This window comes from Calonectris borealis, chromosome 9 (genome assembly GCF_964195595.1).
Source record: "Calonectris borealis chromosome 9, bCalBor7.hap1.2, whole genome shotgun sequence".
NCBI lineage: Eukaryota > Metazoa > Chordata > Aves > Procellariiformes > Procellariidae > Calonectris > Calonectris borealis.
Genome location: NC_134320.1, coordinates 23,332,421 through 23,354,813, shown reverse-complemented (window position 1 = coordinate 23,354,813; position 22,393 = coordinate 23,332,421). Strand labels below are relative to the sequence as shown.

General features: G+C 40.0%; 1 protein-coding gene across 3 annotated transcripts in view; it reads left to right on the top strand.

Moving 5' to 3' along the window:
- NLGN1 (neuroligin 1) overlaps positions 1–22,393 on the top strand; it is a 398,258-nt gene that overhangs the window by 65,486 nt on the left and 310,379 nt on the right. The window contains exons 2-3 of one of the 3 annotated variants that reach the window (XM_075157384.1): positions 19,082–19,887; positions 20,343–20,402. In XM_075157384.1, the coding sequence (XP_075013485.1) occupies positions 19,395–19,887; positions 20,343–20,402 (553 nt within the window). In that variant the 5' untranslated portion in view covers positions 19,082–19,394. Of the gene's footprint in view, positions 1–7,090; positions 7,628–19,081; positions 19,888–20,342; positions 20,403–22,393 lie in introns of those variants that run through there. The other 2 variants (XM_075157385.1, XM_075157386.1) reach the window with 2 other exon arrangements.

Sequence of the window (22,393 nt, the reverse complement as noted above, 5' to 3'; positions counted from 1 at the left end):
AGAAATAGAAAACTAACGAATTCTTTCGTCTTGCTGGGGAAACTATTAGTTGCGAGCCACTATGCTCACTTTCTACGGCAAGGGAATGCCCAAGTTTGCCATACAGAAAGAGATTAAGCTGTATTGTGCTTATTCTAAATGCTGGAGACGTTATTCATTAAGTTCTGCAAATGCCAGATGTGGAAAAAAAATAGTATTCTGCTACCAAGACCTTCTAAAAATTTGAAAATTAAAATTCAAAGTCATGTCTTTCTGGGTGTGGGATTCAGTTTAGCCACAGATAGGTATTACAAAGTATTTGTATAGATTTAACTTTCAGATGGTTCTAGCAGATCTTGTATAAAGAACAACTGAGATTTCAAAGTCCATGTAAAGTGCATATTGTAACATGACCATAGCATATAGAGGATAATATATTCTCCTAGGTTATGACATCAATTAAATAATAGGCTTCTAGGATGGTGTAGTTTCTCTACTGCCATTTCTTTCGCTTTTCTTTTTTCTTTTTCTCCCTTGTCTGCCTCCAAGGATGTCAGCTAAGGCTTCCTGAGGTTGTATTTTTCTGTCATAGCAGACAGAGGTATCTGCAGATATTTTGCATAGAATAGAGGTGCTGTTTGTGTCTCCAGTTTTCCAGTGGGACTTGACAGCCAGGTACTGTAGATCTGGTACTATCATGTGTCTGTGTGCAGCCAGAGACACAAAGGCACATGATCTAACATGCACCCATTACACAGCTAGAATGAAAAGTTTTCTTGTTGTTACTCTGCTATTAAATCACTAGAACAACTAGATTTTACAGGAATAATATTAATGGTCTGTAAATTATGGCTTGGTTATACTACAGTGAGATTTTCAGAAATCACAAGTGATTTGATCTGTCTTCAGTTTACTTTCTTAAAAGTAACTGTATTTTCAAAAGGACTAATGCCCCCCCCCTCCCCATCGCCTGTTAAAGATGATGTTTCTTCAGGTCGCTCAGTTTAGAACCTCTTTAGGTATCTCTGCTTTGGAAATTCTTGGCAATTTCTATACTCTCTGCTTTGTCTGTATGTGTTTGCCTGCACATGTCTGGTTTGTGTGGTTTGTCTTTGCACAGTGAATCAGATTTTCCAGACATCACAAGCTTCAAAACATACTAAGATAAGCAGGTGAATGTATTGCTGTTTGTACAATGGTATTTTTATATTGATCCTATCTCCTGGATTTCCCATCATTATTGAGGCTGATTAACGCCTGCAGAATACAGGAACATTTCTTTTATAAAGTGTTTTTCTGTTGGTTCTTTATTTTCTAACACTTATTATAGCAGAATTTCATAAACACGTTATATCGACTCCTCCACAAAAACAGTTTGTCTCACACAACTCTCTCCGGCGCCTGGCCTCTTTCAGAGGTCTATCAATGCCCCGTAGCAACACGGACCCGCCGCTGCACCTGCAAACGACTGTGCCTCTCGGTGCCAAACAGCTGGGGCTGGCAGAGGCGGCAGCGGCCGGGCAGTGCCAGAGCCGGGCTGCTCCGCACAGCCCTGCTGCGCTGCCGGCTCCAGCACTGCCTCTTGACCTCCCTCTCCTCCCCTGCTTGGGAATCCCTAGCCTCCTTCCTCCTCCTCCTTGGTATGGGAAGACTGTCTCTGCCCTGGTGATGGAAAAATCAAAATGGATTAGATGGAGTTAAGAAGAGGAGAGAGAAAATAGTTTGCTCAAGGTCTCCACCCGGTCACTGGCAAAGCCAGAAGAGGGGTCTGCCCCTGACTCCCAGCCCACTGCCCAAGCCCTCTTTCAAATGCAGCTCACATAAACCAGGTCGAAAGTGGTTTACTGCTTTTTAAGAGTGTTTTCAAGCTGAATCTTTTGCAGACATTTTTCAGCTGTCTGGAATTAACTGGGACTGCATGAGTTTTAATTAATGGATCATGTTATTTGGTGCATCTGAAAAGAGATTTTAAGAAGCGTCTTTGGCTCTTTTGGCCAGTAGCCATAATGACAGCCAGGCTAATTATATCGGTCACCAAGTTATCAGTGCAATCATAACTGGAGGCAAACAGACGCCAAGAGAAGCTGGTAGTAAAATCATGATGTATTTCATAATCATCTTATTACTGACTGATTTAAATAAGGACCTAAAATGCTTTATCAGTACTGAGAGAGTGTCAAGGTTTCTGCAAGTCTTAATTCACTGAAGTTGAAGCTTTCCTTGCTTATGGAAACTGGCTGATGAAAAAGTAAAAGGTATTCCTCAGTAAATGCACGTGGAAAACAATGTACTATTTTTACTTGCAAATGCTCACAATCCAGCCTGCATGCTCACTTTTCTGCTGAGCTTAGGTATTAGGAAACAATCAAAATTCTCTGATGAGGTTCCTCCAACTTCCATTTCATTACATCAGAGATGAAGTTGGCCCATAGTTCTCTGTCATTTGCTTACTGGGTCTATATAAACTGCATGTAATACTGACTTAGCACACCACCTTCTGCAGGGAGTGTCCCCATATGCTTTAAAAGTCAGTACGTCAGAAGTAGTATACAGTACGTACCCTTTTCAACCATAGGTTTAAACTAATTTAATTAAAAACCTAGAAATGGGTTGGCTTTCACACAGCGTAAACAGAAAACTCTTTGTATAAATGCTTTTTGTAAATTAAAAAAAAAAAAGTCCAGCCCCACACTTTCCTGTATTTGGTTACTGCAAGCCAAGGTACTGATAGGTTCTGACTTCAAGGAATAACTGGAATTTTGGGAAGGAACAAGGTCATAAAACTATTCTGGACTAAAAGTATTCAGAGCCACATAAACAAGGAAATGGATTTTATAATTAATTCAGAGTTCCCTGGCAAGCGCAGTGTTGTAATGTGTTGTAATCTACTGATTAGGTTCCAGTAAGAACACTGGCAATGGCTTTCTTTATCAATATCAGTCCTTTAACAGCACCTGAAAGAACTTGAAATTCTGAACCTCAGAACAACCACAGGTGGACTGTGCTCATCTGAGCATCTAGTCGAGACGGGGCAACATTTAGAGAGGGGTGAGTCTGTAGGAGCAGGTTTTGCGTCATCCTTGGGTCCTGCCTGCTTCCTCTTCCCATGTCCTCAAGCGTTGTGTTTTGGAAACCCAGTACTTTAAAGAAAATCGCCTTTGAGAAGTATGGGCTGAATGGGCGTTTGAAACCTTCCAGCAAAGCTTTTAATCCAGTAGGATTCTACTTCACAGAATGCTTTGCCATCTATCAGACCATTGGTCATGGCTGTTAATTAAATGAAAATGCAAAATAAATCTACAGTGCAGAGATACAACATAGCCAATTAAATATTCCAGTACAAGGTGCTAATGATAAAAAGCGAATGTCACTGAGGACAACCTGCATGATGTCAGAATACAAATCCTACCAGATGACAAAATGTACGATTCCCATCACAGACCGCGAGAAAGAGAACCACTGACCCTGACCACTGAAGTCAGGCGTTGCAGAGGAGGCGGCGGTGAGGACATACAGGGTGTGAGTACTGGCTTGGGGACATTTTTGGAGGAGAGTGAATGCAGTTATAGTTGAAACCCTTAGACTACGTTCATCTTATTTTCTTGACTCCTGATACGTGAAAGTCTGCCCATTCCTGAGCGACAGAGTTTTTGCCATACAAGCAAAGCATCGTATTTTTTCTAAATGTGGTTGGTTTAGTATAAAAGAACAATATTAAAGAAAGCAAATAATAAGAAAGTAATGATGAGTGTTTGAAGTGACTGAGGGACTGTCAGTCCTCTGTACCTTTGTGAAGAGCTTTAATGGCTATGCTGTGAAGAGGGATGGCCTCTTTAAGTGGCTCTCTTCTTGGCAAGGTTAAACCAAATGAATGGCAATAACTAAGCAGTCACAGCTAACTAAAGCAGCTCACAGACAGGCATTATAATTTCATTAAAGATTTGGCAATCAGGGGCAACCTAGAGAATATAAACGGATAGAGGTGAGTAATCTTAAATAAGTTTCATGAAATCAAAGAAAATATTTAATGAAGTTACATGCAAGAAACAATTTAATGAGCTATCTTGAGACAAGCAAATTAATGAATATTTAGCATCTTAGATATGTAAACAATTCCACCTTTTCTACCTATTAGAAAGCTTAATATTTTTTCTTGAGAAATACAGTCTGTTAAAATCTATGCTTGAAAGAAAGACATATTATTATCTTAAGTTATATCCTTCAATAGCTCATGAAAGTTGTGTCACATAAAAAAACTTTCTTACCATTAAAGCTTCAAGTGCATACCTTATATACCTCAGATAGGTATTTTAGCTTGGAGTGCTAGTTGGTAGCTTCTTTCTTTTTAGCTTTTGACTGTATGTTTTGCTCTTTTTAGAAGTTAGGTGCTTAGGTGAGGGTTGTGTTGAAGGGCTTCATGTTCTTAAAAAGGAAAAAAAGGAGCAGAGTTGAATTTTAGAATATTGTGGGATGCTGGACTTGGACATTTCCATGGATTTTCAGTCCATGGAAATTCATGCCTCTTTCTTTCCATTATTTTAATAAATACAGATAACACATCCCTGTCAAGACTCAGCTGAACTAAATATTTACTAATACCATCCTTTAAAGCAGTTTTGCATTCCTTAGGTTGTAATAAAATAGTAGTTTCTTGGCATGCAGCATATGAAAACGTATTTAGCAAAGTTCTAATTGACTACAAGCTCTTCTCCCCCTTCTTTCAAATGAGTCCAAACGCTCTTTATACATATGTATTTATATATGTGAATACATATGTATACGTTTGTATAAATAAATGTGTGTATAGGCCACTTAGGTCTTTAAAGCAAGGACATGCTGGATGTAGATTGAATCAGTGTCAGAAACTATGCTAGTAATACAGTAGTATCAGGTCTTAGGCAGTGTTATTACCACATTTATGTTCAGGCACAGCTGTTACTATCACATCTCAGTATAGAGAGATTAGTCTTGTACTTCGTTCTCCCAGCCCTATATCCCTTCCTAGACCTGAACAAGCATTTCTGGAGGTGAAGACAAATCTTGTTGCCCCCCATGAGCCAATACTCCTCTTTCCCCAGCAATATTTTGGATGAGAGGAGAGCTGTTGTGCTACTGAGGTCCCTGGGGGAAAGAAGTAAGGAGAAATGTTGAAGCACGGAGGAGGGGAGTAGGGTGAAAGACAGTGGGAAAGTTCTGGAAAAGGACCCCAACCCTGGAGACAGGCCAGAGCAAAAGTGGTGCAATGTATGAACTGATATCAGGTATCGCTGCTGTGAGAGGGAGTTGAAGAAAAACTTATGTGCTCAAACAACAACTTTGTGCCATTTCTGCACAAAGGAAGATGCATTAGGATCAGGTGGAGGTTTGATGGCCAAAGGTGGGATTGTAGCAAATTGGATGGAAATTATCAGCTCCTGCCCCAAAAATAATATCGTAAAGGGATAAATGGGTAGCTTTTTTTCACATAGTTAATAGGGGACGACATGCTCAAATGATACTCGGAGCACTCCAATGGGGTGTTCATATGATGGCTCAGGGAACTACATACCTGGATTCCAGTGGCTCATCAAGTGACAATAAGGGTGCAGTTATTTTATGTCACCATTATTTCTTACTTTTAGGTGCAAAAAACAACCCAAAGATAAAACTACTCCAGGCTTCGGTGCGGATGAAGAATGGCAGAATAGCTCACCTGGTATTGCCCTCTTTGGAGACAGTTTTTAGACTGTTGCTTGATCTGTGGCTGGTGGCAAGTGATTGATATTCATATGCACATTTTCTTTCTAGTTTTGAAACCTTTTTTTCCCTATAGTGTTCCCTTGAGAATAACATAACAACATGCATAGGATTCCTCTGTCAGCAAAGACCATGTTCTGCCTTTTCCTCTCATAGCCAAGAGCCATATGCTTTCAGTGGCAGTGAAAGAGTTAAATTTCAGAGTACTGAAGAATGCTGGACTTTGCAAATTAATCATGGACTATAATAATTATTGATACTTACCAGGTGAAAAATGTGCCCAGGACACCATTATTCCAGTACGCAGAAATGTCACAGGATAAACCGCCGCTGTGTCCTGCCACTCCTGCCATGGACATTTAGATATAGATCCTCAGTGGGACTCGGAGACATAAATAGCCTGGTGTGGCTGGGACTGGCCTTCGCTCCGCTGGGACGTGCTCTCAGGTGAGGGGTGTAAAAGCTTGTCAAATTATCGGGCACCTTCAGACCTTGCCTGGGGCTATATGCTTGGAAACATGAGTGGGTGTGCTGTGCTTGATTAGCGTCAATATTTTAAAACGAGGTGGATGTTAACGCAACAAAATACAGATTTTTAACACAACATGAAGGGAAGTCTCCCCTAAAATAACGGGAGATGAGCTCTCTACAAGAGGCTTAACTCAGGATGCTTATAGTCTTTTAGTGTGTGATTGTGGCTGTTCTCAAAAAAATGAATAGACCTTTCAGCATTCAAAGGACTATTTTCCTTTCCCTTCTGATCTGGCCTTCCTTTCTCCCCACGTACCCCGAGTTGTCAACTTTCATTCTCTTCTGTGATCCTAGAAAACATGAAGGCCAGGATCTGAGAATACTTTCTTCTCAATTAAAAATAGAAAATAGGCAACGAAAAATAATTAAAAGATTTCACGTAACAGCAGGGGAAAAAAAGAGTCACATATATCTTGTGTGCAGAGAGTGACAGTCTAAGTAAGTAAGATCATGGTTTCTTACTAAATTATACCCATGTGAAATATTTGAGTATTGCCCACAGGTATAATCTAGTAAGCGGCAACAGCCTGCGCGTACGCAGGTGTATACAGCTTTTTTATCCCATATTGGCAACACTTTATACCCCCTCTCTACACAAGGGTGCATGTGCTTCACGCGGCTGCACGTAGCCACCGGAGGGGCACCCCGAAACCCTCTTTCCTGCCGCGGCGCCTGCCTGTACGGCTCTGGGAGGGTCCCCCGGAGGTAGGGTCTGGCCGGGAGCGGGGCCGGGGCGGTGCGGAGCGGGGCCGGGGCGGTGCGGAGCGGGGCCGGGGCTGCCCGCGCTGTTCGCCGCGCCGCCGCTGGGGGTATCTTTGTACCATTTTTCATCCAGCAGCAATTTGGAGTGGAAACGTGTAATAGGGGAAAAAGCAGGGTTCTCGGCGGTTTTAGCGAGCCGCGCATCCAGGAGCCAAAAAAGATTAACACACCCGCCCCCCCCGTACCCCCCCGCACACACACACGCACCCCTCGGGGCACCGTCGCGGCTCCGAGATCACCCGCCGGACATCAAGCGAAAGGGATTCGTCTGGAGGGCAATTTCGGATCGGGGGAGATCTATTGGATTAGTAGGATTATCTGCTTGCAGACGGAGAGAAGTAGCGTTTGATCATTTCTATTGCTTGCCTGATGGTCGGATTTAAATGGAGGTGGCTCGGCACGGATGAGGCTGAATTCCGGATGGGGATTTCCAGCCCCCCCCTCCCCTCGCCCCGATCCCAGGAAAGGGGAGAAAAATATATAAAAATCGATCTAATTCGGAAGCGTCCGGGGCACGATTGAGAAACCTCCAGCTCACAGCGGCTGGGAGAGAGCCGGAGAAGGCGAATCCAGAGAATTACAGTTTCAGCTGCGATTGCAGAAAAGCGGCCGTGAACTGGTAAATACTTTGATGCTCTCGGCGTGCGGGGCGAGCCTGAGCCGGGATGGAGGGGGGCGGCGGGGCCGGGCTCCGCACCCCCGGCCCCGGGCAGGGCAGGGCGGCTGCGGGGCCGGGGCGCGGGGCTGAGCCCGGGGGCTCTTTGCAGAGCCGCCTTCCGAGCCGTGTGCGTGTGTCCGCGGGCAGGGAGATGGCATTTAAGCTGCTGCAACTCGCCCCGGGGAGCGGGGTGCGGGGCTGCGCGGGGGCTGCGGCGGCGAGCCCGAGCGGTGCCTCGGGGGAGCTGCGCGGAGGCAGGAACCGCTGCGGGGGGGGGGGGGGGGGGGACTGTTGTAGGGTATTTGCGGGGAGATTTACACACGCACAGAGCCCGCATCTGCCACAAGCGCGGTCCGCCCGCCGGCTCCTGCCCCCGCCGCCGCCCGAGCGAACTTTTCCTCCCCTGCTCCCCCGGGGAGGCCGGGGCTGCAGCCCGCCTTTGGCCCGGGCACGGAGCGGCGCGGCCGGTGCCTCCGTACAGTGCCGTGCCTCTTCCCAGGCTGCCATGCCTGGTGGAGGGTGGGTTTTGTGGTTTTTTTTTTTTTTTGCTCTTTTTCTTCAGACATCTTCTCGCTTGGGTGTTAAGTACTGGTTTTTCTCCTCTCCCTGTTCCTCTTTTCCTGACGATCGTACTAGAGCCTCATCTTTGCTTGCTGAAGGAAAATCAATTTTCAACAGGTTTAATTAAAATTAATCAGTCAAATTACTTAATATTAATTGACTTATAATTAAAGCTAGAAAGTTACCTTGGAATCAGGAGAAAGGATATGATCTCGAACCGTTTTAAGGATGCATATGGATTCAGAGCAATTACATTAAAATAATTGTTTAAATAAAACAAAAGAGAGCTTGATCAAAGTGTTGCGTTCTTGCTGCTGCAGGTGACACAATCTGGACAAGCTATTTTCTTCTGTAAATTTGCCGACCTTTTTAAGGAATATCATTTTAGTTTGACAGTGGTTTTGCTTTCTGTAAGGCCAGTTTGTTTTAGCTCTAACAACTGTGGCATTAAAAATCCACTAGTATAAAGTGGAAATATATCTTATAGAAGCTATAAATATCAAAGTGAATGTTTTTAGCACGTTTAGATGTTCTGTGAATTTGAAATGAAGCAGGTTTTTTTTTTTCAGCATAAGTGTAAGAAATTGTTTTAGGAAATATTTTTTTCCAGTACTGCCATCCACTGTGGCAATATTTGCATTTATCCAGTGCCTTAGTGGGACCAGATTGTACTGGTAAATTCACAGAGGTAATTAATATCTGAAACCATGTATTTGTGACAATGCTCAAAATAACTTTTTCATGCTCCCTAGCTTGTTTTTTCAGTTTGTTTTTCACAGTAGCAGCATTTTTGATGCATTTACAGACTATTGTTACTCATGAAAGAGCAACACTGTGAGCTTTGGGACCTTTTCTCCTACTTTTTTCTGGGCTGGCTTAATTGAAGCAAAGGATACTTATGAAATTGCATGTACTTTATTACAGGCACCTGACAAGTGAAAGACCCATGTATGATATAAATGAACACTTAAAAATAGAGCCCATTATTCAGGGCCCTGATTTTCAAAGATACTGATTCCCATTGACTGCACTGAGACTTGTGTGGGCTCAACAGCTGTAACACGCAGCCCACTTTTGCATCTTTGAAATCAGATTTGCAGATTGGGAGCCAAAAGCTAAGTAGCCATGTTTGGAAATACTGGTTGGGTGGTTTTTTTTCTTTTTTCTTTTTCTTTTTTTTCTCCTCTTTATTTCTGGTGCACGATGCAGGGTTAAAGAAGACTGCTTCTTAGTTACTTTTGATAAATGACACCGGTTTTCTTAGACTACAGCTACAAACTGCAGCAATGTTGCAAAAGCAGTTTTGCAGTAAATGATTAGGGGGGCCTTAGATACATACGAGGAGATCCCATTTATTCTGTATATTTCATGTGAATCGTATGCAGACTGTGGGCAGAAAAATGAGGCTGAGGATAATCGCACTGAGTGTGCTGGGAAGCAGGATTTGGCTGAACACCTCTGTTTTGTGATTATCTGAAGTAGCAACAAAAGCCATCAGAGAGTGTTCAGGCTGTTTAAGGCAGTAAGTGTGTAGAAGCGAGGAGAAGAGCTGTTGTCCTGATACTGCTTTTGCTGTCTTACCCCTTTTTCTATGGTAGCGTAAGAAGATAATATCCTAGCTGTTGATACTTAAACATCCTTAAGAAAGTGGGTTTGCTCTGGATTATTTGGCTGGAGGTGGAGCAGTCTGTTGAGGAGGGTTATTTAAAGACTGGGACGGAGCTGTAGGCAGATAAATTGATTTGCAAATGAATGGAGGATTTGAACATGCTAATGGTGATAGTTTTACTTTTTATCAGTTTGCATATTTAATATCCACTGGCATACACACAAGCATAAACCACTCTAAATGTTCAAATGGAGTCTGGGGAAAAGAGAAGAAAGCAAAGGCTTAGATATGGTCTCAGTTCGTAATGGATGGGCTTGCCATTCTTTATTAAAAGCAAATACACATTCCTTTCTAATAGAGACGTGGAGCTGTATTACAGATCCCTGGCTAGCTTTGAATTATTTGTTTGATGTCATATTTATTATGTTTTTTTAATCACATGAAAAAGAAACTATTTAAAAATTAAATAGTGAAAAAGAAGGGCAAAAAGACAGACGTTCTCTGAAAGCAAACAGTGAAAAGACAACATTTTGCCAGAGATTGTGGATTTCTTTTCATAAAGGATGGGCAGTAATCAATCTGATCCAGTAAACAATATAATTTCCTATTAGTCCCAGATATCCATCCATGGTAAGTATAACAGGTAATGATAAAAAATAGATCCCAACTGATGAATCAATGCTGTTATAAAAGCATATTTCCATTACTGTAGCCCTGTTTCTGAGCTCTGCATTATGAAGGAATGTATGCATTCTGAGAGGGATGCCTGCCCTGCTACCCGGTCGTTGCGGAAGAGTTTGTATGGGAAGGAGGGAGTTAGGGGATGCAAAAAAAAAGCAGCTGATGGGAAAACTTCATCATGTATTGCATATTGAAAGCACATCCTGTAGTTTTAATAACAAATGGTGACATTACATTCCCCAGAATGACCATTGAGTTATCACAATTACAAGGGGAAATCGTGTTGACTTCTTCGTGACTCAGATCCACATTTCTACCTGCCTCTGAAGACCCCACGTGTTTTCCAACAGACTTTGTTTTCATAATTATTAATTGCTAGTTAATGATGTGCTGTGTATTATCCAGTGATAAAAAGTGACTAGTTGGCTACTTCGTACCATGTTCAAGTTTTCCTGTGCACCCACTCTAATGCGCGCTTTTCACTAAAAAGCAAAAGGTGGTGTAAAGGGACACCACCTGCGTGAAACCATAGGGCACAGTGTCTACTGTAAATATCCTTATGGCAATCAAGCCATGTAAAGGTCTGGGCTGCATCTATCAGTGTAAAATGCTTTTTTCCACCGCTGTGGGCAAATAAAAGCTGAGGCCATTAAAAGAAAAGTAATTGGAGTTCCCTTTCCCCCATTTGTTGAATTCTGCTGTTTTGTCCTCATAATATTTTCTGCATAATCAGTTTTAGTGCTGCCTTTGGGTAGTCTGTTACTTTCCATTGATGCTTGGTTAGGTCTTCTGCACCATATTAAGGGAGAATGTAATGCTTGGAAATTAGCAACATGTGACTGTAAAATCATAAAAGTAATCAAGGACACTTTACAAATATTATATTTCAAGTGACACATACTCCTTTAACCAAGCAGAGAACTTAAATGGCAATTTAAAAATATGTTTTCTAAATCTCCTCAATCACATCCTGCCTAGAGATGCCATTAGCCCACTTGTTGAACTGGTTCTGGGAATTTAATGTATTTTATACTTTTATTTAATTTCATCTTGTCTGAAGCTTTTAAGTTCAATATCTGAACTCAAAATTATTCTTTAACTTCTGCCTTCCCAACCCCGTCCCCCAGTTTCCAAAAAAGTACTTGAAAGCAGTATAGTGTTATGTAGGCACATAGTGTTAGAAATATTCATGAAGAGAAAACGACAACTTATTTAGGAAAAACCTTACTATATAGATATGCGGAATATTTTGACATCCTCAAACCTGTGTAAAACAGGCATTGTGGGATTGTTTCTTCAACTGGTTTCACAAAGATAGGTTATTTCTGTGGAGACTTGGGCCCTGAAATCGTCGCCATGAGACTCCGCTGCTGCCTTAGGAAACACTTCTGCCTCTGGAGTCGTGGTCAGCATGACCAGGACATGAGCACAGGGAGACCTGAGAGTAGTGGCTATAACTTATCTTTCTCACAGACAGTGGTAGAAAATGAAAACGGGATGAGGAGCTGAATAATAGGAGCTACACATGAAGTCAGATGGAAAGAGTAAATCTTTGTAGACACTTAATGGCGTTATATTCTAAGCTTTTGGGAAATTTTATTTGATTTTTTTTTACAACAGTAAATATAGTCTGTGCTATATCCTATTTCTACTTCATGTGAGAGAAAAATTCCCCATCTATGGCACAACACTTTACTGCTACCGTTACTGCAGACTTTATAGATCAGAGATGTGTCAGCATGTTAGCTTTAGCTGTAATGCTTTTTTTTGTGTGAAACCTTATGGGCCTTGCAGCCACTTTCTCATACTGACACTCATAAAACGTTCAAGTTCTCATATTTATTATTTAATTTGCTTCCTATATAAAGTAACAGAGCTCTTCGATACATGAATGTGAAGCCAAAAATGACAGGCAGGCATGAATGGGACTAATGAGTTTTAATAATGCACACATTAGAAACTGCTAAAGGAAGTTTAATTAAGAAAAACAAGTTAAGCATGAAATTCATTTTGGAACAAATACAAGTAAAGTCACAGATGTACAGAATGCTACATCACAGGAAATGGACTCTCAAGTTGATAGATCCCTATAACGCCAGTATTGCACTCGAAATGTAGTGTGCACTCTTCAGTTCTGGAAAGCACGGTAACGCCATTCAAGAGCACTTTCAAAGTTGAGTTAGAGATGTCGGGTTTGTGATTAACAAATTATATTTATACCTCTGTGGATTTTATGATGAGTTGGACTTTGATCTCTGTTACCATGATGGAATTGAGACCAGAATCTGATCAAGTAAGAAAAGCATTTGCTCTTTTTTTGTGCCACGAGGAAGTGGTTTTTTGGATGTTTTTTTTTTTTTCTTAAATTCATCTTATTGAAGAGCTGGATATTGATCTAACTTTACAACAAAGGCTTTGTACGCTTTGGAACTGTTATTGTATGGTATCCAGATAGAAAAACAATTCATAGACAAATCTGAGTTCATTCAAGCATCTTTGTTTTCAGAGTTCTCTCTCAAGAAATGGTAATAACTGTATTTTACCTTTTTTTATCTTGAATTCCTAATGCGCGAAAACCAGCAAAATGAAAAAGTGGTATCTTTCTTATGAATCTGATATGAAAGCTTGCCTTAGGTGATGAACTAGCATTAAAGATAGTATTATTGTTGATATTATAATTGTATTAAAGGTAGCGAACAAAATCCAATTTACTTTTCTCATATGATTAACCCCAGTGAACCAAGGGTTAGCCACAAATATATGTCAGGTAACGTACTTTGTTACTAATTCTATAGCTTAATTTTTCACCTGCAAGAGACAATAAAAGAACACTTAGTTTCCGGGGCCTCTGGGTGGGTTCTAGTATACTCTGTTAGAGTGATCAGATGGGAAGCACGTGAATGTTTTATAAAGTGTTAATCAAAGCAAGTTAAATCCCCTTGACTTTATGATATTCAATATGCAGATTTCAATACTGAAGATCTCAAATGAGAAACATCTGGGATATTCTTTCCTCTGGTATGACCTCTGATTAACATGCGTTCAGCTGAATTTCTACAGTAGGTCAAAAAATCTCCATGTCCTGAAGCACACTGCTGCCACCAACAGAACAGCCAGTTGATCATTGAGCTGAACAGCTACAGTACTCAAAAGTGAGTACAATGTGTGGTCCATTTAAGGGTTAACTGCAAGCTGCTGAAAGGAATAAAGGTTCACTTCAGTGCCCATTATATTCCAAGCCAGTGCATCTGTCATTTTTAATTTAACTCTGTATTACTTAACTGTCTAAAACTTTACACATAAGTGACAGAGTTACCCATTCTTTCTGTTATGGGTAAAATCACCATTTCGTTACCGTGCAAAATGTCAGACAGCTATAGTCCACATTAAAAAATTGTAGCCAACTTCTGGTAATATAAACAATTACTTCAGCTAAGAAGTAGAACTATTTTAAGAAAATGATTTATTAATATGAGTAAATGGAAGATAATAAGACTTAAGTGACCCTCTTCTTCTCATAGGCTTAATTTGTCTAATTCAAAAACAGCTTAATAGAAAATTATGATCAGAAGTCTTCCTATTTTGGCAAACTAAGTTGCTGAAATTATTTAAAGGGTTCTTTTGATCATGAAAATACTAATTAATAATGAGTTAGCATTAGTGAATATTCCCACTAATGAGGAAGAACAAAAATATAGTGAAGCTGAAAAAGGCATGACAATTTAAACGAGTCTTATAACATCTACTCACTTTGATTCAACTTTTCATGAATTTGTGCTACACTGTGTTTGAATACTGTATTCAAATATTGTATTTTTTACTAATTTGGTTGTAAGGTTTTGCGTACAAAACGTAATATTAAATGGAGGTAAATGTGAGAATGGCACTGAGGCATCAGTCTCTCTGGTCTGGGAGTGATACATTTACACAGTTTGTAGCACCTGGAAATCCTTACCGCTGGGTTGTTTGCGGACCCGTGTAGCACAGCCCTTGTAACCTCGTACTACTGTGGGGTGGGACTGTGACCCCATCAAAATGAATGGTGATCGCAGCAAAGGTTGTGCATCTCCATAGGGTTGGATTTGTAGCTGCTTTCCGAAGCCTCCTGGCCTGTAGCTGCTCTCAGGTTGAGGGGTGCTGGCATGTGGGAGCTAACCAAACCCCACCAGAGCTGCACCCTTCTTAGGTGCATGTATTCAGGATTGCAATCTCCTCTATTATCGTGTAATACACCTGTTTTTTTTAAATGCGTATAGTTCATTTCTTGAACTAAATACATGTAAATCCCTTCCCTTCAACAAGTATTTATGGAAATACCCAAGAGCAGGGTCTGTTTCAAAAATCTTTACTATTACATAGAGAGAAAATATGCTGTATTTGACACAACGCTTCCCTTTGCTAACTTGAAATGTGGAAGAAGCGATGGGAAATTCTGTGATGCATCTCCTGAGGATTTGTCTGATCATGTTTACATTTGGTGTGTCACACCGACCTAGTGTTCACCCTGGGTCAGAGTCTTTTCTTTAATGGCTTCTGTTTCGCTGGCCACGTTCCTGTTTGGCATCGTAGCGTGTTTTAGAACACGCTTTTTAGATGCACAAAACATCTTTGGACTCTTAGTTCCAAGTAGAGACTGTTGTAAGTAAAAATGGATGTAAATGTAGTTGGTTCTGCAAAATAGCATTTGAAATGAAGCAGCGTTGTGTGGTGTTCAAAACTCTTACAATCACGTTCTGTGAATATTTGTGCAATTGGGATTTACTAGCAAAATTGAGGTGGAAAGGAATTTTTAAGCATGAATATCAAATCACAGAGTACATCTTCAGCTAAAAAGAAAACAGCCGGTGGTGTAAAGATATCGTAACAACGCCTTCACGTGTGCTGAAGCTGGCATATGCCCAGAAGCCTCAGGTGCCACCAAAGGTTTTATTAATCCATTGGAGCTATTGACAGGTGGTGCAGTTCAAGACATCCCTTAAGATTTGAAGCTCTGTAAACGAGCACCAAAGAGGAGTTTAGCTGCTGCAGTTTGCAGCAGATGCGACCTGTTGTGGGATGCCCTATGTCATTGGAAATGCAAAGATGCACTGCTGTTATCTTGGACTGTTTGTTCCTCAGCATACTAAATGCCTCTCTAAAGTATTTCAGAATCTGAGCTATAAAGTAATTTAAATTCAGAAAGGAAGATAATAAAATAATGGATGACAGAAAAAACCTCTATATAGTATAGATTGTTCCAAAGACCATGAAAGGCTTTATCAAATACCTTTTACAGTAGAATTCATTTGCGTTACTACAGGGAACAATTGTGATCCTCATATCTAGACAATAATAAAATCTGAAAATGCTTCTCCTTCTTTTCAAATCCAGAGTATTCTGATGCTGAAGCTTTATAGCTTGCCCCAAATTGATCATCATTACCCGTTAGTTTATTCTCCTGCCCATCTCCCTGATCATCTCTGCTCCTGTTTATTGCTTCTCTCTCCACTGATTCCTGTTCAGTCATTTCAAGTCCAGATATCAAAGGAAAGTCCCATGTAGATCACCTGCTGGAGGACTAAAGAAAATGTTGTCCAACATTGACTCTGAACAAGTAAGATGTGCTCCAGGCTGGCTTCCCTGCTTGCCTTTCCACCTAGTGCTGGAAATAAAATTTTAGCATAAAAGTCTCAAAAAAAATTGAGTAATCTCAGTCTCTTTATTTGCGTGAGTTTGTGTTTTTAATGTTATAGCTTCAGGGCAGCCAGTGACAGGCTTGAATGTTTGACCTCTCAGTTTCAAAAATAAACTGTTACTTAGCCATTTAAAAAGAAAGGCTTGTGGAACAAAAAAAGCAAATCCAAAATTCAAGTTACAAATACAAAATCTGTTGATACCAATTCTGCAAGTGCTTTAAAAATTACTGCCCTGTGTAGCCTATAAATCTATTCACTGAAGCTAGCTACTACCCAACAGTTAATTAATTAAGAATAGCCAAACACAGCATTATTTTCTTACCTTTTTAGCCTCCTGTCTCTGTCTCAGAGTAAAACATTGTCCATGGGAGGCAAACCAGAACTTTCAATCACAGCAGAGCTGTTCAGCTGCAGTGGCAAAACAGCTGATGGACAAGATTGAAACTATAGCCCAGCTCTAGGATTTGCTTTGAATTTGCATAAGTAATAAATTTAGTTCAGAATAAGTTAAAAAAGTGAAGCCCCAGTCTTGCAATATGAAGTGTATCTCTGTTCTAATTAACTCATGTAATTTCTAACGTTGTCAAAAATTAACATTTTAGGTATCAAAAGTGTATTAAAAAGTTGTCTTAGATCTGAAAACAGGTCTGAGACTTTTAGGGTGAAAGCGCTAAATGAATTATTAGTACCGTCTTGGTAATTTTCCATGTTGAACCAACTCAGCAGCTTGAAATGAAGGAGGATGCTATTGTTTGGCACAGCTATGTTGAGTTTGGTTTGTCCTCAGACCTTCCCCAGACCATGTAAGCCAGCAAGAGAGCTACTGAGATTAAGATCCTGCTATTTACAAGTTTGAGTTTGAGAAAGAACAGAGAATACATTCTTCCACTCCTGACAGAAATTAAAAAAAACGTGGATTTTAAGACCTAGTGGAAAAGGTTTAAATTTGTGGAGGTTTTTGAATACCACTAAGGAATAAGCTTCCATCTTTCCTTGACCTACTGTACATCAACTCAGAAGAGCAAAGTTGTACTAGATGCCTTCTGCTCCGGCACCTGTCTGTATACTCTGTCTTTACTATTTCTCAAGTAATACCCTACTACCTTCAAAATTGAAATGGAACAAAGCAACAGTCTTCCAAGAGGCAATTGTCTGCATGCCATTCTGTGTAAGTTTATTAAACTAAATGCAAACACGTGTATCAGGTTTGGGGAATTATTTTCTGCAGCTAAATTGGTGTGTTTCCAGCAAATGCTGAGAATTTAAAGCTGGAGAATGAAGGATATAAGCCTGTTTGTTAATGCAGTTTTACAGTGAAGGTGTTAGAAAGGGAGAGAGAGAATTGTGGAAAAGCCTCATCTATCTCCTTATTGCCTCCTGAGATAGATTGTTCAGAGCTAAAGGAACACTAGACATGAACCAAATCTCCTGCTGTCCTATATAGCTTTTACAATCTCCTTTTTAATAACCCAAACTGCAGGGTAGTCTGACTATTAGACAAGCCGTTCTTTTGAATTCTCTCTACAATGTGTATAGACATGATAAAAAAACAATTCTCATTAAAGCTGCCAATGCTGTTTCAAAAGCAGGTGGTTTAAAATGTTTCCTATACAAAGCAAAACACATTTCTTGTGCATTACACACTGCTTAATAGGGGGTGTAAGATTACGCTGCTATGTTGTGTATAACACTGCATTTTAAATAATAGGATATTGTAAGTCGTGTTGGAAATATGTTTAACATGAATATGGAAGATATAATGATATGCACTGAGCAATTTTCAGAAGTGTTGGAACACAGCCTTGTGTGACAACCTCTGAGCTAAAGTAGTTGAAAATAGAATCTGGAATTTGAGATTATACAGTCTCTGATCCTAACTGATTATTTTTCTAGGATATTGTTCAGTCAGCATGCGGGTATATGAAAGATAAGATTTCTGCTGTCCTATGGGAACGTTTATTGTTTATGTTATAAATTAAGGATGGTAGGGATTGAGTGCATTCATCATACATTTTCATTTTTCACTAAAGTCAGTAGTTTATAAGGAATGCAGGATTGGTCTGAAGTAAAAATTGTGATATACAGCTCCATCCCTAAACTGTCTGTTCATATCCTTTTCCAAATCAGTTTTGAAAAAAACCACTGAGGTCCAGTTATACTGTGCAAATTCAGAGTTTGCCGTTCACTTCAGTGGGAGCAGATTTTGGTCCTTCATTGATGTGAACATTTCACCCTGTAGGTATTTTTCATCAGCTATCAGAAACTTGTGGAATAAGAAAACCATATAAAGTATGGTAATTCAGGTTATCATGAATAAGCACGGTAATTCATGTTATCGTTACAAATACATTCCAGTTGCCTCAATGTTTTAATCAGAAGTTGTATTTTAAAATTAAGCAAAAAATGTTTGTATGTATTATAATCTGCTTTTAATGAAATAAAATGCATTTGAGTCTTCAGTATGCCTGTCTATCTTAATTTCACTATCTTCTGCTTTAAGAAATAATTACTTTCGTTTTGATAAATCAACTTGTGCAAACAAGGTGAAAATTGATTATGAGCTGATTAAGTTAAATAAAATATTAACATAAACACTTATGTAATGTAGCGTGGCAGCAAATTGCTTATTCTTGAAAAGGTGAATTTTAAAACTGTATTTTCTGAGAGTCCTGTCTCTTCCGAAAAATCTCTGTAAATTCAACAGGTGACATTATAGATAATCCAGTAATCAGTGTTTCACCCGCCATTTCATGGACCCATAAACTACTGCGATTTTACTTACATGACTCTAGCAACTATTAATGTATGTAAATAACTTGTGAAACATCTAGTTATCACTCTGCTCATATTAGCTCTTTCATACTAATGATTTATTTTCATTTTCTCCAGGATATAGACCTGCGGCTAACTGGATTTGATTTATAAGAGGGGATTCTGCAGTAAATGGCTGCTCTCTTCATATTGCTGCTATGGAAAACAGAATTGTCAATAGGATATAGTCTGATAAATAGTGCTGAGTGAAGATGCAGCTTCAATAAGTGTGAAATCAATGGAAGACACTTACCGCATGAAAAGCCTTTTGAGATTTTTCTGACAGGCACCTATTTAGGAAACTTGATCTGTTTCCTTCGGTTGCCCTGTTTTTACACCAGTGGATACAAATCAGATTGCTTCATTGTAGTTGCACAACTAATGTGGGACCATGGCCTTTCCAAGATCCATGTGGCTGAACTGTGTATGGAGAGCGATGATAGTCCGCCTGTTACACATGGGATTGAATGCCACTTTTGCTTTTTGTATGCTTGGATTTTTGCTCCACGCTGCAGCTGTGTCCTCCCAAAAATTGGATGATACCAACCCAGTGGTGACCACCAACTTTGGCAAGATAAGAGGGATTAAGAAGGAACTTAATAATGAAATTTTGGGGCCCGTTATTCAGTTTCTTGGGGTTCCGTACGCTGCCCCTCCAACAGGGGAGCGCCGCTTTCAACCTCCTGAGCCTCCGTCTCCCTGGGCAGATATCAAAAATACCACTCAGTTTGCTCCAGTCTGTCCCCAGAACATTATAGAAGGCAGGTTGCCTGAAGTCATGCTTCCCGTGTGGTTTACTAATAACTTGGATGTAGTTTCCACCTATGTACAAGATCAGAATGAAGACTGCCTCTATTTAAATATCTATGTCCCAACCGAGGATGGTGAGTTAATAGCAGGCGAAACAGGGAGATCTTTTTATTTTCCTGTTCTACGTTCTAACAATATTAATTCATGTGTACTGGTAGCATGCATGGCTTTCTTTGTTTGCATGCCAGCATATTATATGTATGCATGCTGCTTTTCTGTGTGTGCATATGTCCTTGGTTTTTGGTTTTTGTTTTGTTGTTTTTTCCTTTTCTTTCTGTCTACGCTCATCTTTTTCCTCCCACAGCACGTGTATTTTTAGGTCAAAGTTGGTGCCTAATTCTCATTGCCACCCACTGACTTCTGGGAAGATGCATCAACATCTTATCCATTGCATGTGCAGGCACAACGAGTTGAGAATCTTCCGCACCTAATAAAGCAGGTCATATTTAAGTTAGATAGTGGTGTTGCATGCTCCTACTGTCTGTGATGGAGCTCCATGTTATTTTCTAGTCTTCTATTCATTTTTCAGTCAAAAGAATATCCAAGGAATGTGCCAGAAAACCCGGCAAGAAAATTTGTAGAAAAGGAGGTATGTATAAAGTGGACAAAAAAAAATGGGGGAAAGATCGAAACCTTGCAAAGGAAGAACGAATAATACAGCTGAAAGAGGCTGATTTGCAGATGCTGTGAAGTGAACTGTTAGGGACTGTCTTGTCCTAATGAAGCCAGAAAGGTATTTAAAGAGAGGACCATGTAAAGCAGATGAGAAGATAACGTTTGTAAAGCCTGAACTCGGTTGCACCTGATCATCTCTCTTGCACTATCTCACGCCGACCTTATTGGCAGCTTCTCTGTCTTGGCCTCGTGGTTTAGAGGAGTGTCTGTCGCTCGTATGTAGATACAGTATGTTGCATATGCATGCATAGGAGGTAGCTCATATGCCTGGGGCCTGGTACTATTGCCATTGAAGTTGCTGGCACAGCTCCACAGTTCTATATTCCAGTGGTATAGCATAATGGCTATGATGTATTACAGCAAAGCAGAGCTGAAAATCTGCATTGACTTTCTACATGATACACCCTATTTTCTTGGAACAGTGTTAACTTTCCCGAAACGTAGATGTGAAATGCTTTTTTTCTTTTACACGCTTCTAAAAGTGAGCATTGATTTCCTTTATTATGTGATTACAGCTCTCTTTGTAAAGCCGAAAATCTCTTAACAGGGGTGTAGGGAAATGTTAAAATATTGTGACATGGTACTTTGGAAACTAGGCTGCTTTTGGAAGCTTTGGAAACTTGGCTTCTACCCTTTTCGTGTTAGATAGTATGGGAGAATTTGCAAATTTCATTGTGAACATTTGCAAATTCCCGAAGCCATTGATATGCAATATAGAAGGTATATTTTGGTACTGATTTAAAGGAGGTATTTGGTACTAGTTTATAGGACTAATTTTGTACTACTTTACACCTTTGTTTTACATCAAATTATTTTTCTTTATTGTTTAAAATAATGTGTTATTTAATAGCTGGACTACATTTGAATCGAGAATACTTTTTAGGGTAAACAAAGAGTAGTGTGAACATACACGGTTGCCTATTAGCTGTAATCCACATTTTTTATATCAGTTGCTATATGTCCCTGTTATTCCAGAACAAATACATTTTTGGAAAGTGTCATAGCAGCAAAGTTCAACTCTGTAAACTCTGTATCAGGTTTATAAGGCGATATCTAGGCATCTAAATGAAGGTGGCCCTATTTTCCAAGGTTTTTGCTCTTACAGGTCCTACTGACTGTTAGTTGTAGCTAGTCGTTAATTATTAATTGTTAATTGTAGTTTCTCAAGGCATGCTTTTTTAGATGTCTAAATCCACTTTCAGTGACTTAAGGCAATTTGTTTTTAAAGTGTCAGGCTTTTGAGGCAGCTTCCAATGTTTTCTGTTAGGGAATTTTTGCTCAGTGCTGTAAAAATACAATTGTTTAAGCTGGATTCCCCAAGTTGGAAACAAAGATAATCAGGATACTGTGAGCAACGTCACTTCTTCACACATCATTCAAGTTAGAATAACTGCTGTCATTTATATGCATTCAATTAATGTGCAGTGCTGCAGCAGTTATTACGCAGTTCATCAAGCATGTGTAATTAGCTGAGCAACTTTCACTTCCTATCACCCAGATGCTGATTCACAAAGTCATAAATAAAGATGCAGATCTCCATCATTGTTCTCGGAAAGCATCTTTTCCTATGAGAGAATATTAAAAAAAAAAAAATCAGAAAAATAGCAAAAATAAAGGGAGAGCCCAGTAGATGAGAAAGTCATGTTTATTGTCCTGTGAGCCTGAAGGAGAATAAAGAGTGAGTTATTTGAAATTCAGTAGGTACCTTTCTAGTTAAATTCATTGCACACACAGCACAATAAAAAGCAGCAGAAGCCTACCTTTTCCCATTGACAAGTGCAGAGAACTCCTGAATACCTTCAGCCTGGGCAGCTGGCATAGCTGTAGTAACCTCTGTTCTCTGAGTAACTCATGCTTTACTCACCCGTATATAACCTAAGATTATCCTTGGCTTGGATTGCCCCC